We start from the raw sequence: 15762 nt of genomic DNA, 5'->3' as shown, positions 1-15762 counted from the left end.
CCNCNNNTTTNNTATTTAACCTACTTCCGCTTATATAAGATTTCTAATACTTCTAATATAAGTTAGTTATTACATTAATAGGCCGCTATTAAATTTGCATTAATTATTATTAAGAATTGGTTGATTTTACTAGGGTCAAAAAATCGCGATTTTGGTGGGGTTTTGCAGTGCGCGACTCCCTTATATACGCGACTCGCTTATAAAGTACGTTAATAGATTATAATATCTAAGATATATAGCCGCTTATTTTACAGCTAAAATCTATATATTTACTAAAAAGTTAAAAAAGCTCTATTAAATCTTAATATAGCTTTAAATCTTTTCCGGAATAAGGCAAGCTCTTTTCCGGAATGAGGCAAGTAATCCGGAATGGAGCCGATTAAAGCGATATACGACTCATTCTGGAACAAGGACGACTCGTTCCGGAATGAGGCAGAAATGTTCCGGAATATTGTGTGTACCGGTATCAGTCGGAACACCTACCCCTAGATCTCGTGACCTTGATATCAAACACTACATCTCTTTCTCACCAAAGACACGTGGTGCATCGGGCACCATTGGGAAATAGCAGCCGCCCCCTTCTCTCTCCTGGATCTTCTAAGATGAAACTACATCTTGACATAGTCGGAAATGGTGAACCCTCCTGGGCTAGTCTGTACGGACAAGGTTCTTCAAAATTACACCGGGCGGCTCAACTATAATCGATTACACTCAACTTGAATTATCGAACACATCAGAAGAGCTTCCAGTGATGGTAGGCTGACAGCAGAATTGAGGAAAGCACTGGCGATGCTTACCTAGCTATATTTGCCTGAGGACTGATATGGTGTCAAACTCTTCTTTGACAAATCGGGCCATGTGCCAGTGTCCACCCAATGATCCTTTGAAGATTGCCAGAGGAATTCCACCGCTCTAAAGTCTAAAAGCTCAACGGTATATTAGCTCGAAGCCAAGTCCGATATTTCGAGCATAAGACGAAGTTGATCCAAGGGTTTATTGAAGGATGTAGCTTTTATCATCTACCAAGCATGTCTACAGATGCAACGATGCAGCGCTATGCAATGCCATGCCATACCATGCCAATGCCACATTAAATCGTCTCTCTTCCTCACGCCCAAGACTACCACTTCTCTTTTGACCAACTCAACCTCACTTCCTCACCTACCTCGTCTGCAGCCCTCTATTCTACCCTGAACCTCCTCCCTCTCAAATATACGTCCTATCCGCAAAACTCTCAATCATCCCCTTCGCCGAAGCCTCATACTCCCTCAACTCCACCTTCCCGTCCTCTCCAATCACCGTATTCGCCTGCACAAACACCTTCCTCGGCGTCTTCTTACTCAGCACTGCTGGCCTGAGCTTCGTCGCATACCAGTCATCCACAGCCGTAATCTCATCGTACATCTTCCTACCCCCCTCCACGTCCGCCGTCGCCTTATATATATGCAGCCGCTGCAGATACTTCTCGACAGCCGGGCGTCCCAGACTCAGGATCTTAGAGCGCTCGAGACGGATCGTCAAGTCGCCAAGATCCTCGGCGTTGCTCTCGAGCTCGCAGAACTCGACGCCGGCGTTCAGGAAGGTGCGCAGGATGGAGAAGCGGGCCTGCATGTGGGGCTGGCCCCACTTGCGGGCCTTGGGGTCCCAGAACTCGAGCGCGGCGATGCCCGCGTGCGCCATCGAGAGGTACGCCGCGTAGAGGATGTCGCCGGCCGGGCCGTCGATGTCCTCGCTGCCGTCGCCGAAGCCGAAGATGGAGAGCACGCCGAAGTCGCAGCTCAGCGCCATGGCGACGCACTCAGCGCGGCACTCTTCGTAACTCCCCGCCATGGCGCCGAACACGGAGCCCCAGGTCTGGCCAGGTTTGTACCAGCTTGTGACCGGCTTGCTGGTGAGCGGACTGATGGGCGGAGAGTTGATGTCGAAATTGTAGTTGCCTGGAGAGGTTTCTTGGAGTAGCTTGCCGCAGCCGTGGCCTAGGAGTTCGTGGAGCCCGACTTGCACTTCGAAGGCGGCGTCGCGGCAGCGTTGGTAGACGCCTAGATCGGAGGGTTTGATGAAAGGGATGGATTCGTTGGGGGCTTTGGCTGAGAGGACGTTGCCGAGAGAGACATTCTTGAAGCCTAGCGTTTGGCGGATGTCGTCGTAATTGGGTATGTTAATACCTGCTGGAATACTTTGTGTTGTCAGTATTTCGATATCACTGTTAGGGTATAAAGGGGTTTGCTCACCCACTTCCGGCGAATGTGAGAACCTCAAGGGAGGTGAAGTCTGGACTGAGGAACTTGTCTTTCTCAAAACTTTTGTCCCAAGGAAGTAGAGGGATAAGGCTTGGAGCAGCTTCGACCAGCTTGCCGAATGCTTTCGTACGCTCCTGGTTAACCATAGCAACGAAACCTTCCCACTCGCCTCGGATGCCATGAGGATCGCGGTATGTCTATGAATTGTCAGCGCTACTCGACCCTGAGGCAATGAGCGGGCATAGCCTCAAGTACCTCGACAAAGCCAATATCTGTCTCAACCTCCGGGCCCTTATCCTTAATCCAGTACCTTTGGCTTTCCTTGTACGCTTCTAGCGACCCAGTCCGGAACGACTTCACATACTCCTCCATCATACTTGCCTCTGTCCGATTCGAGGCATACTTCTTGGCATTCTGCAATGCCTCCGCAATGGTGCTCATCTCTTTGGTATAATCACCAAACACCAGCTTCAGCTTCTTTCCCTTCAGCTTCCCCTCCAGCTCCCACTCCGACTCCTTCAAGTCCCTATCTGCCGACCCGGGGTTCTCCAACGCGGACGCAATCAAGACCTCAAAGCCATCCGTCGTCTTCCGCAGCCTCGTGTTCTCAGGCAGCAGCTTCTTACCCTCGAGAAAGTCGCTGACGATGGATATTTCCTCCTTCGTAATGTCTGGCGAGTCCGGATAGTACGTGCTCACGTGCCCCTGGTCGGGATACCCCAAATGCATCTTCCCAACATTCTTATTCACGAACACGCCATCCTTTATTTGCTCATATATCTCTAGCGTCTGAGGTGATACTGCTGCTAACGCCTTCAGCTGCCGCTCATTGAGACGCGGGACGAACTTCGAGTCGCCGAACGACTTGAAGTTACCCAGGTTTCCGAGGAACTGGGCCGAATAGTCGAGGAAGGCAGCGAGCTCGTCATCTGAGAGGCCAGCTTCTTTCTGCAGGGCTTTCCAGTCACCCCGGAAATAGTGGTGCAGGGCGATAATGAAGTCGTAGATGTGCTCGGATTCGGGGGATATTTGGCGCAGCACGATACGTGTTCCAGCGAAGCAAGCACTGAGAACGTTTAGCGGGAGCTTAGTGATGGAATCGAGGCTTTTCAAACACAGATAGGTAGTGAGCGTAGAGCTTCTCGCCCCCGCTCAGAGCCTCAAAGTGGGGCTTGATCTGCAGTGGAACGATGGAGGGGGGGCTGTCGGCCAGGTATTGTTTGAGAGATTCGGATTCCATTCTAGATTTCCGGTTTACTCGGACGGCAGCGAATATCGGTGTGAGAGAGCAGGGCTTGGTGCAGGATGTTGGGCATCAAGAACCGACGGTAAGATCTGTGGGATCGCTTCCAGTAGCCCAAGAGAGCAACCCAAGATGTAGCGAGGGTGCGGGGCAGGATCATGCCCTGCAGTAGTGTGACGACCAGCCAGAGCGAAGTAGACCTAACCCCTATCCCTGCGAAGCGAAGTGCCCCGCGTAGCGGAACACAATCGGCGGCCTGCTAACCAAATCCAGATTAGTGCTGCGTGCTGGGCTTCGACGACCTAAGCGCGCGTAAAATAGTCTTTGTCCAAGCCACACAGCTAAGTAGAAGCAAACCCACTAGAGACTCATCGTTTCATCACACAAGTCAAAATCTTGATTTCAAACCCGCTACATTTCTAATCAAAACATTACTCATCGCCCCCTAACCAGAGGTATAAAATATAATCCTTCCGCAACGTAGGTGGGTAGCAGGAGGTTAAAGGACATTTTAGAAGGCGAATTCCATAATGAGAACCCGGCCGGAGACACACCCAAATACCACAATACCGTCTTGAACAGCAACGCGGATTGGTCGATATTCGGACGGAAGCCAAAGAAGCCTTTCTCCATTCCGACTTACCCAATGTTTACTAACAAATATGGACGGCGGAAGACTTGGTCTAGAAGGAGCTGCGTTACTGGAAAGACGCGTGCTGTATAATGGCCCTCTGTCGGTTTGAAGAAACGTCCCATGATCGGAGAATGAGAGACTGTGGATAACAGAGTCAACTGTGAGCGTCTGCAGCACGGCGCCCGACCCGGCGTCCCACAGCTTGACTGTGCTGTCGTCCGATGCCGACGCCAGCGTCTTGCCGTCCGGCGAGAAGGCCACGCCGTTGATGTAGCTCGAATGGCCCTCGAGCGTCTGCAGTACAGCGCCCGACCCGGCGTCCCACAGCTTGACTGTGCTGTCGTCCGATGCCGACGCCAGCGTCTTGCCGTCCGGCGAGAAGGCCACGCCGTTGATGTAGCTCGAATGGCCCTCGAGCGTCTGCAGTACAGCGCCCGACCCGGCGTCCCATAGCTTGACCATCCTGTCATTCGATGCCGACGCCAGCGTCCTGCCATCCGGTGAGAAGGCCACGGCTTTGGCCCAACTCGAATGGTCCCGGAGCATCTGCAGCACGGCGCCCGAACCGGCATCCCACAGCTTGACCGTGCTGTCGTACGATGCCGACGCCAGTGTCTTGCCGTCCGGCGAGAAGGTCACGGCGCTGACCCAACTCGAAGGGCCCCGGGGCGTCTGCAGCATGGCGCCCGACTCGGCGTCCCACAGCTTGACCGTGCTGTCATCTGATGCCGACGCCAGCGTCTTGCCGTCCGGCGAGAAGGCCACGCAATAGACGTAACTCGAATGGTTTTTAAACGTCTTCAAGGCCGTTCCTGAACTGACCTCCCATAGCTTAACCGTCTTGTCACCCGATGCTGATGCTAGTAACTTGCCGTCCGGCGAAAAGACTACAGAATTGATGACACTTGAATGACCTCCAAGCGTATATCGACCCGCTACTAACCCAGCGTCCCAAAGATCGACAGCCCCGCAGCCTGATGCCGATGCTAATAACTGGCCTTTTGGCGAAAAGGCCACGGCGAGGAGGCGGCCTGCGGAACGGGCCCGGAGCGTCTGAAGCTGCTTTCTCAAGCTGGCCTCCCACAGCTTGACAGTCCCATGCGATGCCGATGCTAGTACCTTGCCATTCGGCGAGAAGGCAACGGCAACGACATAGCTTGAATGACCTTTGAGCGTTTCTAGTAGAACTCCCGACTTGACGTCCCATAGCTTGACCGTGCTGTCGTCCGATGCCGACGCCAGTGTCTTGCCATCCGGCGAGAAGACCACGGCGTTGACGGAAGCCGAATCCCTTAAGCGTCTGTCTTAGTTCCCTATAGCCGGCGTCCCACAGTATGACCATTCTATCGTACGATGCTGACGCCAGCGTCTTGCCGTCCGGCGAGAAGGCCACGCTGCAGACCCATTCCGAGTGGCCCTCGAGCGTCTGCAGAGCCGCCCCCGACCGTACGTCCCAAACCTTAACGGTGTAGTCCCACGATGCTGACGCCAGCGTTCTACCGTCCGGCGAGAAGGCTACGCTGACGATGTAGCTCGAATGGCCCTTGAGCGTCTGTAGCACGGCGTCTGACCCGGTGTCCCACAGCTTGACTGTGCTGTCGTGCGATGCCGACGCCAGCGTCTTGCCGTCCGGCGAGAAGGCCACGCCGCTGATGTAGCTCAAATGGCCCTCGAGCGTTTGTAGTACTGTGCCCAACCCAGCGTCCCACAGCTTGACCGTCCTGTCGCTCGATGCCGACGCAAGCTTCTTGCCGTCCGGCGAGAACGCCACGGCATTGACGGGACTGGAATGGCCCTCAAGCGTCTGCAATAACGCGTTCCGGTTGCTTTCAACCTTTGGTGATCTTTGTACCCATCTAGGTATATATTCTTTAAACTGCTTCCTTATTATGCTAGCCGTCGGTGCGAATACAAGCGCACTGCAGTATGTCTGCAGGGGAGCCAGTTCAATTGCTGACCAGTTATAGAGGATAAAGCGCTTCGCGTCGTGGACGAAAGCTGAAAGAGAGGGGCAAGCGATAGACTAACCGAATTATCAGCGAAGGCTGTTGCCACGCTAGAGGTAAACTGACAGGAGCAAATGATTCCAACAAAGTGATAGCATGGTTCCCCTCAGATACCTTGCCTATCCAGCCGAGGGCCTCAAGCCAATGGAGTAGATGCTGCTGTAAGAACTGATGCACTTGGTCGTTGTCACGGAGCTGAGTACAGCCCTTCTGAAGGTGCTGAATCCAATACAGACATGCGTACCGGACTTCATTTGGAAGACGCTGCTCTACTCGACTGCCCTCGATCTGGGTTGCAAGCGTACCTGGAGCGTTTACTTCGCGGACATCCTGCTTCAGAAATGTTGACATAAGCCGAATACAGCTTTTCGCTAGCATTCGATGTGCTTGCTTCTCGTCCACCCAGAAGTTTGGATCCTTACACCTGCCGTTGCTAAGGAGGAAGTCGCGAAATGAAGGGTGGTGTAGACGAAATAGCTGGTTGTAGTCCTTTGGAATGTCTACAACGGAGTGCAGATCCTCCAGTGTCTGATCAATGTCTTCCTTCGTCACAGGGAGCAGCTTGTACAAAGAGTGTGCAGAAAGGGGTGAAAAGAGAATGACGATGCTACCAAGGATCTGTCTAAGCATGCGATATGACTCCTTCTTCTCCTCCTCCGTGTACTCCGAGGAGACGGAATGACTAAGAACAGTTGTGTAGATCTCGTCGAGGTGCTTCTCCGGTTCTGTAACAGCGCCACCACTACCCTTGAGAATCGTATCGAGTCGTCTGGCTGCAAAACGTTTCCTTTCGCGGATAAAGCGACAAGTAGTTGCGGCCCAGATGAATGGTCCACATGCATTCTGGACTAGTTGTCTGACAATTTCTTCGCCCGGCCAACTGGCATCTAGAGAGCGTTCCTGTCGGATAACTTTGAGATTGAGAAAGATGGCGATATCGTTGTCAACAATTGACGGTGATGTGTTGTGGAGCATAAAGTCTTGGTGTTCCCTATCCGGTATCTAGCAGAACCTATGCCGAATGGGGGTCTCCGGTCTGCTCGTCAGAAACACTCGTAGCCGTACCTTCCCCAACGATCGAATCTCGGCCAAGAGATGTAGGATGATCCGGATGTCATCTTCGTCGCCGCACTCGTCAAGCGCGTCAACTACAAGAATGTACAATGTCTGGCGGCCGGTGCCGTCTAGCCTCGATAGCGGTCTGAGCACAAGCTCATTCCACTGGTCGCGAAGAGATCGGCTCGCAATGTCGCTGTGCTCCGTAACAGCACCGCTAACGTACTGGTGTAGAGTGGGTATGCTAGTTGCAAGCTGCACAGCAATACTCGTTACGAACTTGCCGGCATGGCTAACATCTCCGCCACCTCGTGAGAAGAAGAAGCTGGCTCCGAGACGCTGCTTGTCGAAGTAATGCCGTGCGACGGTCCGGGCGATTGTGGACTTCCCGGTGCCGGCCAAGCCATTCAACCAGAAGATTGTTCGCTCATCTTGTCCATCAGCCCAGTTGTATATCACTCGACGGAGGTCAACGCGGGTATCGGGAAGGCAGGTGGACTCGTGTTGCTTCGTGTACGAGTTGAAGGGCGCTTCGGCGGCGTACGGTAGGCGCTCTAGTGGGTAATCTAAGCACTCGCTGTTAGTCAACAGCCTTTGTTACTATGTGAGACTGGATGAACGATAAAGCAGTCCACTTACCACCATAGATTTCTTTCCGCAACCTACGCAATGCATTGCCCGTACTTTCGCATATATAAACGGCATGTAGACGTCGAAAATGCCTAGCAGAGAATACGCCTTGTCCTCTTCGCGCTTAGTCTGACGATTTTCCGCCCATGACATCCGCTCGTCGACGCTGAATTCGGATAAAGGAGTGCCTTGCAAAGCACCGATCGGGATTCCTGTTATCTCGTGAATTTGCCGCTCTAATAACTTCTTGTCGCCGAGCCGCTTTCCTTTTGAGCAGAAGAATTCAACCGACGACGGAGCAAGGAGCTCTTGAAGCGTCCAGCCGCGGGTAAACCATCGGCATTGGCGAAAAGCTGGCTCCCACGGCTGTGAAGACGGGCTGCTCTGATCGTAACCGTTTGTCGAAATATCTGCCAAATACACATAACATTTTTCTGCATTGCGATACCAGCGAAACATAGAGTTAATAGCTTCTTGAAGCTCTACGCTATTCGCTTTATCAATGCAGCAAGTATCCACCCAGAAGTATCGCAGACCATCGCGTGCAGTTTGCTGTGCGCAGAAGCGGAGTTTGTTGTATCCGAGTTTCGTCTTCTTAGGTCCTATGCTCATGTCCTTGAAGCCGATCTCTTCATGATCCTCTCCCCATGTGTGTGAAAGGATAGCATAGGGAGGGATGTTGTCGATCAGATCATCGGTCAGGCTGAACTCGACGTTCTCGTCAACTCGCAAAAGACGCATGTTCCACGGCGAGATTCATGAAGGCAGTTGACGTAGTGGTGCATGAGAATCCGAATAATGCAAAAAGAATGTAGGGATAAGGGTTACCAGCATGCCAGCTATCAGTCTCGCTAAGCTAGCGGGGCACCGTCTCGGCGCATCCGGTTGAAAACGCGTGTCGATCTTGGTGATCAAACGGCAGAATTTATACCTTTTAAAGTAATAAGCACGGTCGTTTTAACGTATTTTTTTACCTATTTTGGTTAGCGTGATTAACACGCGCTTTCAACCGGATGTTGCCTTCTGGTCAATACGAACCTCTGACACCGATTCCCAAGGAAAATCCCTTCACGAACCATGTACTACGGCCGCATCATTCATCGTCTGTCAAGAGGACATACTACGAATATGTCTGCTGCAGTGTCTCGCCTCTCCCACTAAACCAAGCAATCATCCACCCCAGAACCTTCAACGGATTCAACAACATGATCACTGACCTCTAGCTAAATCAATTACCAAAACACCTGAGGACCGCAGGTCAATGTTAGGGCACCTGCTCACAGGGCAATACAGCATGGCTTAGATTAAGAACCCGCTTTAGACCATTGTGCGGACGTCCACCAAAACCCTACTTTTGAAGTTAATCGACCAGACGGGATAATGATCGAGTCTCGATAGGCAGATGGATTAGGAACCATCAGCAACACCATAAATCTCGCTACTCAATTCGCAAAATAGTGTTGTGAAGTTGCCTCCGTATAATGGTAACGGAAATCCGTCGCATGTTACGAGAGGACCAAATACTTGTCATTAAAGTAGGTGCTTGGAGATTTTTAAATTTACTTGGCTGTATCTTCAACATGTATTAGAAGGCAAGTATTACATTAGGTGATGGAAATTATAATCATGCGAGCATCTCGTTAGCGCTGCTCTATCTTTTGATAACAAGTCTCTTCAAACGGCTCTTGTCAGGTCTGCATATCGTGCCATCAGTGAAATATCTCTAACCCACGGTTCCAAATAATATCAGGAGAACAGATGATAGTCCGGGCCTCATTACAACCATTCGGCCCCTCCAATTACCAGCAATCTTTCTAACCACCTACAGCTCCATCACAATAGCCACCAACCCGACCACAACTACCAAGCGCCAGGATGACAGTAGAGGGACAACTCCCAGTCCGGCCGCAGACACGTGCGCCACCTCCGGAAACCCAGCATCCTTGACCCCATCCACCCTGCACACAACCTGACACCCCTTACTCTTCCTCTTCTCTATCGCCGCCGCTTCCTCCTCCCGCTTCCTATACCCAGGCCCCTCAACCGGCCCACTGGTATTGAAAACCAGCTCGATCCACTGGATGTGGTACTCTGCGGAGCCGCCCACGCTCATGTTGCCGCTCCACTCGCCGCCATCGCTCCACATGTTCATGGTGAGCCCGGACGGCTTGCGCGGCACGCTGTACGTGTTGTTAGCAGCCTCCACGCCGTCGAGGTACCAGAACGACCGCGCGGCCAGCCAGTCAATGCGGTGCGTGCGCCACGTGTCCCAGGAGGGGAGGTTGGAAGGGTTGAGCGAGGACTGCGAGATCGCGTTGCCGGAGTCGTCGACCGAGGGCTGGTTGGTGTATCTGTTTGAGAGTTAGCCGTGCGCGCGCTCGGGTATGCTGAGGTAGGGCTTGAGAACTAGGGCAGGAGAGGAGCATGAGGTTGGGGGATCGCCGGGATGTAAAACGCACCGGATCATGTCGACGGGGTCGTCCGTCAGGATCTCGATGTCGCTCTCGTTGTTGTCGTCGTAGAAGGTGAAGAAGCCGGCCACGGCGCCCTTGTCGCCCACCACGCGCGCCTTCACGCGCAGAGAGGCGTGCATGAGGTTCTTCTGCTCGTTCTCGACCTCGGCTGACGACTGGAAGTCCTCCAGGCGGACGGTGCGCAGCGCGAGGTACGTGTCGTAGTCGCTGGCATAGCTGGAGGCATTGTTCTGCTCTGCAATTCCCCCAGAAGAGTCAGCGAGAAGAGCCACTGCTGTGGCTCCAATTGGCAGAGCTGGAAGGAGAGAAATGAGTGACGGGGAGGTGAGATGGTGGTAAACGCACGTATATACACATTTGCGGGCGAGTTCTGCATCCGCACGGGAAAATCACTCGTGCTCGGCTTCCCCCAATTCTGGATGCCCCAGTCTGCATTCCACGCCGAACTATTCAGGAATGCCTGATCTGGAGCTAGTTCATCCCCCGCGTCCTGCGAGTTATTCACTGCAGGAGGCGTCACCGTGTACTGGTTCTTTGTAGTTGCAACATTGCGAAAGTCCCAGAACCGGTGGTACTGGAAGTACGATGGCGTGTTCCCGGTCTCAACGACGTAGCAGGAGCAGTTGGGAGAGTTATCCTTGAGCAAGGTGGCGTTCTGTGAAAAGCCAAGATTGATGTGGAGAAAGAAAGCGAAGATCAGCGCCGGGCCAGGGGAGATCATCGGTGTGCAGCGGGTGGAGTTTTTGTGGCGCTAATTGGAGTTCGTGTTGAGATTACGAGCTATAAATTAACTACGTGTAAATGGAAGGATCGTAATGCATGAAAGTAAAGAATAAGTGAGTGACGAAGTCAAAAAGGCTGCATATGAGGGAATGGGAGAAGTAAACGGAAGAAGGCTGTGGAGGTCATGACCCTGAAAGGAGGCCATCAGTTAATATGGACTGCAGCGCTTCACGATGCTGGCCGGGTGTTCCTGAAAGCCCCCATGCTGCTCTAACCCTAAACGAGACAGCTAAGCACCGGTCTGGGCCTTTCCCCTGAGACTGAGGGACTTAACGCGAAAATCTAAATGTAGCGTTACAGCTAAGCTTCACTTCCAGGCCCTTGGTTGCCCGCTGCTTCCGTTTCGCTACTACAAGGTCATAGGACTCCTTGATAAATTTTCCAATCCGCGTTGGTTTCTAGAAGACATCTGGAAACAGTGCTAGCATCTAAAGCTTCGCCAATCTGTCCCGCAAATGCTTTCTAGCCCACAAGAGATCTGATTTTCGCTATCTTGGCATATGTACAAGTTGAATCCAGACCGTAAAACTAAAGAGACATCGGATGCAAAAGTGTGATATATTATAGAGGCATAGGGAAAAGTGGGCAGTAAATACAGGCCCTAACAAGAATAAGCCACTGGAGGCATGGAGAATTCAACTCCAACAAGGAACTCCTCTTTGAAACAACACTAGTCAAAAAACAGTCGACGACATGTGTAGGTACTCAGCCAAAGAGTACGTAAAGTTAGCATTCAAGGAGATATATATCCGAATAACACCGGCCCGCCGTTCGGGTACGAATTGAACTCCTCAAGCTCACTCAGATCATGAAATTTGGTTATCGGTTTTGATGCTCACGGAGCCGATTAGTCTACGCTGACCCCAGTCCGGACAGCCTGCCGTGCACCGGACGTTGAATGGGTTGAGCGAACTTCGACACCGGAACGACGTCGTTTGGGATCTCCTGGTCCGTATTCTCCATGGTTTCATCGTCGTTTCCCATTATTTTTGTTGGCACCTCTGGAATATCCTCGTGCTTATATTGCTGGAGGCTATGTCGGTCTGGCGTTGTCGATGCGCTCGCTATTGACATCGAGGTGCTAGATCGGTTGTGCACTAAGTCTGGAGTGGGAGGAATGCTAGAGTTACGACCAGGGTGCAGGAAGGACGAATCATCATCGCCAAACTCACTTCCCTGATTTGACTGACGCTCGTGGCCGTCTTCTGAAGCTGCAAGTGTGGCTGCGGGCCTCTCGCTCTGGTGATCGTCTTCGCTATCTGCTCGCTGGGCTAGTTGAAGGCCCTCAACAGCAGCAGCGCATTGCTCCGAGATATTTCGAATGATGTATGCAATAGCATCAGTTTTGTCGCGAAGATGCCTGTCGGCGACATCTGCCATGCTGAGGGTGGAGAAGCGTTTCCGCGAAACTGGGCTATTGAGTAAACGATGTTCCATATCCGGAGAGACGTCCTCACCATCGAGGTGCTTACCATCCACGGTACTAGCCCGGCTGAATGCTCGCGATGAGTTGCGGGAATCCAAACCTTGAACACCGCGAATAGTGCCAACCTCGGAGGCATCCTTTAGATCAACGTGCCCTTCCATATCATCTTCACCCTCTTCGGGTACGTCCTCAAACCCCTCCTCGATGTAGTTAGAGATTTCTGGTGCTTGGCTAAGAGACTTGACAATATGCTCCATATGGTGTGTCTGACCGTCGATCAAAGCACGCAGATGTAGAACAACACGTTGAGCCTCATCCCTTTGGCGAAGAATAGTCATGTTAGTGTGCTGAAGAGCAGAAAGCTCTTTCTTGTTGCGTTTCCTCTCACGTTCCAGCTCCTCGGCAATTTCTTGCTGTAACACCAATGCTTCAAGGGCATCGTCACGTTGCTTCTCGGTTCCTGAAAGACGTACAGTGAGACGAGCGGTATCATCCTTCTGTTGGTCGATAAGGCCGGTGAGACGACGATTCTCACGCTTGTGGTTCTCGATCTTGACTTTGAGCTCTTGGGTCTCCTTGGTAAGCTGTTCGGCAAATGCCTGGAATTTGAGGAATTGCTGCTTCCAGCTCTCGAGTTCCTCGACCAAGAAGTTGTTCCTCTTCGTGACTTTGGAGAGCTCGGTGTCCATGCGGCCCTTGAGATTAATGAAGTCTTGCCAAGCCTCCATAGCATCACGAGAGTACTGATTCCGTTCTCTGACAATCTCATTCAAATGCCTCATTGAGACCTTGGTCATCAATGGTTTCTTGACTGAGCCACCAAAGATAGCCTTTACACCCGTGTTGCGCCCCTGTAATATAAGATTAGCTATTGGCACAAGGAATGTTATTGAAGGAGTCTGACACTAACCAGTTTCTCGCACACGTGGTCCATGACCGTCATTATGGCGTCCTGGTTCCACCAGTCTGGGTCCTGGATACTTTCGACTTCACCGCGCATCACGATAATCTGACCGGCAGGGATCAGTTTGCCGCCTCCGTATGCGGATCGGAGATGTTGTGGAACACCTGTTGGCGCGACCTCGCCATTAAGCGCTTGTGTCAAACGGTTAATCATCTTGGTCCTCTGACCAGGTGTAAGAGCGGTTGGCGGGCTCGATGTTAGGACGAAATTGCGATCTAGATCAATCACCAATGCGTCGGTAGGAGCAGTGAACAGTGTGCGGCATTCAGCCGTGATACCAAGAATATAAGGACCAGGTTCTTGTACTAGCTCCTTGACGTGACGTGCATGAACGACAGGAACATACAGACCACTCCATTCGTACACGCGTACACAGAATCGAACTGTTTCAGCAGCAACTGTGAGCATAGCTGGGTAATGGCTCACGAAAACGATGCGTCGTGTTGGCGAAACCGCGGCTTCAAGAACTCCGACAATATTCGGGATTGACAAACACATGAACAGCGGCCACATTGCGAAGTTCTGGAATCCGGTCGGAGAGGAGGGAAATTGATAGCACAAAGCGTAGTCTTTCATGTCGATTCGGACTAGGTCATTCAATCTGGGGGCTGGGAAGCTCAGGATACGTGAGACCTCCTCCGCATGGAAGAGATTAGTTGCCTTGTTCCAGTGAATCCACATTCCACGGAGGTAGTCGCCAAGAAGGTTGTATAGTGGATATCTGGAAAGAAAGCTCAAGCAATACGGAATCCAGTAAGTCTCTTCGGTGCTCTCAAAGAAGTCGGGTTCCGTGCGCTTGCGAAGATCGCGAATTGTCTCAGCCCTCTTCTCGTCGGCCCTGGACCACACGCGGAGCGCGATACCATAGAGGGTGTGAGACGAGTCTTGCTGAAGAACAAACGAATGGTGTACACAATGAGGCTGGCTCCTACCGGTACAGATCTCGACGTCGTGAGGGAAGCAGGCCTAATCAACAGTTCAGCCTCGAGCGCGTCAGGACGAAAATTTCAGTGAGAACATACTCGCATGGCAGAGTGTAGTGACCTCGCGATCTCATTATCCTGTTCTAACCTTGGACTACTCCCCAAAATCTCTGGCAGCCAGAACTGGCCTACAGCCCCCTTCATGTGCCCAATTTTGCCCTGGCTTAATGCAGGTGCTTTGACCCATTGCGATGGTTCTCTCCCAACACCGCAGACCATATACGCATGGGTCAAGGTCTTTGGCGTCCGCTGTCCAGGCTTGATGTTCAGAGTTGAAGGAAGTGGCTGAGTGATTCTTGAGTGCAGAGACGAGGTTCTGCTGGGGATGATGAGGCTGTTATCGCCACCATTTTCCCTCGTAGGGGGGCGCTCGCCGGTGCGAGGACGAAGGCTCAGGGAAGGCGCCATCCTGTAAATTGACGAGGAATGAAACTGGTCTACTAGAGTATGAAGAAGTATCGACCGTGCAAGGCCCGAGCAGCTGCGACACGGCTGGAGGCAGCAAAGAGAAAAGAAGTTAAGACAAGAGCATCAAGACTCAAGTGAATAGAAGGGAAAAGGAAACTCTGGTAGGAAAGCTGCGAACAAGAGCTCTGCCAGCAACTGAAGCGGCACTGAGGTCACTTTGCTGGGGAACTACAATGAACTTGCTGCAGAAGAAAGAAGAGTCCGCAGAAGGAGAGGGGGGCGGGAGCAATTGAGGGCTTAGGACAGGCGTAGGAGCTTGGGGAGTCCCGAAGCGGCGCTAGCGCGACGCACAAGTTTCGGCTCGAGGATGGAAATGAGCGCCTTCCACTGTCGTGATGCTCCCTAGGCCTATCAGCGCCCAGTGCGCAGTCAGGAACATGAGATGCTCTGGTCCTTTTGCTGCACAACTTCCCACACAACGCGCACAACCCACACAGCCATATCATAATAATGACATTCTACTGACATTCTCTTGCACTGATCCGGGTCCTCTTTTCACGCGATAACAAGTCCGCACGCCCTCGGACAATTGCATCATGCCGACGCCCTCTGCAGCTGAGCGACCCTCTGGCTGTGCCCTGCGTAACCATCTGCATACGGCGTGCTGAGCACCCGGGATCGACTGAATCTGGTGCAATTCAAATGATACCGAATGGGATGCAGAGGCATGCACAAAACCGGGTCGGTGCTAGCCCAGGTCAGGCTCGTCCGCACAGAGCATCGGGCGTTGGTTACCAATTCTTGCTCTCGGCGAATGGGCGATTTCCCTCATTCGACCTTCCCCCCTGATCACCGCGCGGCGCAGAAGCCCCCAATCCTCCATGGCCTGATATCCCGTGCCTAATCGTGCCTTTT

The 15762-nt window shown here is 52.4% G+C and overlaps 5 protein-coding genes across 5 annotated transcripts; all 5 read right to left on the bottom strand.

The window, feature by feature from the left end:
- Positions 1-983: 983 nt before the first annotated feature.
- On the bottom strand, positions 984-3560 carry K441DRAFT_671079 (dipeptidyl-peptidase III). Its single transcript, XM_067650374.1, has 4 exons — positions 3356-3560; positions 2496-3306; positions 2232-2437; positions 984-2176 (listed from the first exon to the last, which is right to left on the bottom strand). The coding sequence occupies exons 1-4, from the start codon at positions 3478-3480 to the stop codon at positions 1207-1209; spliced, it is 2112 nt and encodes a 703-aa protein (XP_067496757.1). The 5' UTR covers positions 3481-3560; the 3' UTR covers positions 984-1206.
- Positions 3561-3994: 434 nt separating this feature from the next.
- On the bottom strand, positions 3995-5927 carry K441DRAFT_594808 (WD40 repeat-like protein; the record flags this gene model as incomplete). Its single annotated transcript, XM_067644971.1, has 2 exons — positions 3995-4176; positions 5384-5927. Coding segments are annotated over 2 exons (726 nt in total), but the record flags the coding sequence as incomplete, so codon positions are not given.
- Positions 5928-7415: 1488 nt separating this feature from the next.
- Positions 7416-8599, bottom strand: K441DRAFT_360456 (HET-domain-containing protein). Its single transcript, XM_067641378.1, has 2 exons — positions 7819-8599; positions 7416-7745 (listed from the first exon to the last, which is right to left on the bottom strand). Exons 1-2 carry the CDS (start codon positions 8548-8550, stop codon positions 7734-7736), a joined length of 744 nt encoding a protein of 247 aa, XP_067496755.1. The 5' UTR covers positions 8551-8599; the 3' UTR covers positions 7416-7733.
- Positions 8600-9350: 751 nt separating this feature from the next.
- K441DRAFT_671077 (glycoside hydrolase family 16 protein) lies at positions 9351-11318 on the bottom strand. Its single transcript, XM_067650373.1, has 3 exons — positions 10629-11318; positions 10269-10518; positions 9351-10160 (listed from the first exon to the last, which is right to left on the bottom strand). Exons 1-3 carry the CDS (start codon positions 11002-11004, stop codon positions 9632-9634), a joined length of 1155 nt encoding a protein of 384 aa, XP_067496754.1. The 5' UTR covers positions 11005-11318; the 3' UTR covers positions 9351-9631.
- A 192-nt stretch (positions 11319-11510) lies between these two features.
- Positions 11511-15155, bottom strand: K441DRAFT_648864 (uncharacterized protein). The gene is made up of 3 exons (XM_067646915.1): positions 14479-15155; positions 13403-14422; positions 11511-13343 (listed from the first exon to the last, which is right to left on the bottom strand). The coding sequence occupies exons 1-3, from the start codon at positions 14845-14847 to the stop codon at positions 11919-11921; spliced, it is 2814 nt and encodes a 937-aa protein (XP_067496753.1). The 5' UTR covers positions 14848-15155; the 3' UTR covers positions 11511-11918.
- Positions 15156-15762: the final 607 nt, after the last annotated feature.

This window comes from Cenococcum geophilum (assembly GCF_001692895.1).
Source record: "Cenococcum geophilum 1.58 unplaced genomic scaffold K441scaffold_89, whole genome shotgun sequence".
NCBI lineage: Eukaryota > Fungi > Ascomycota > Dothideomycetes > Gloniales > Gloniaceae > Cenococcum > Cenococcum geophilum.
The sequence above is the reverse complement of the archived record's forward strand: the minus strand, read 5'-3'. Positions and strand labels throughout refer to the sequence as shown.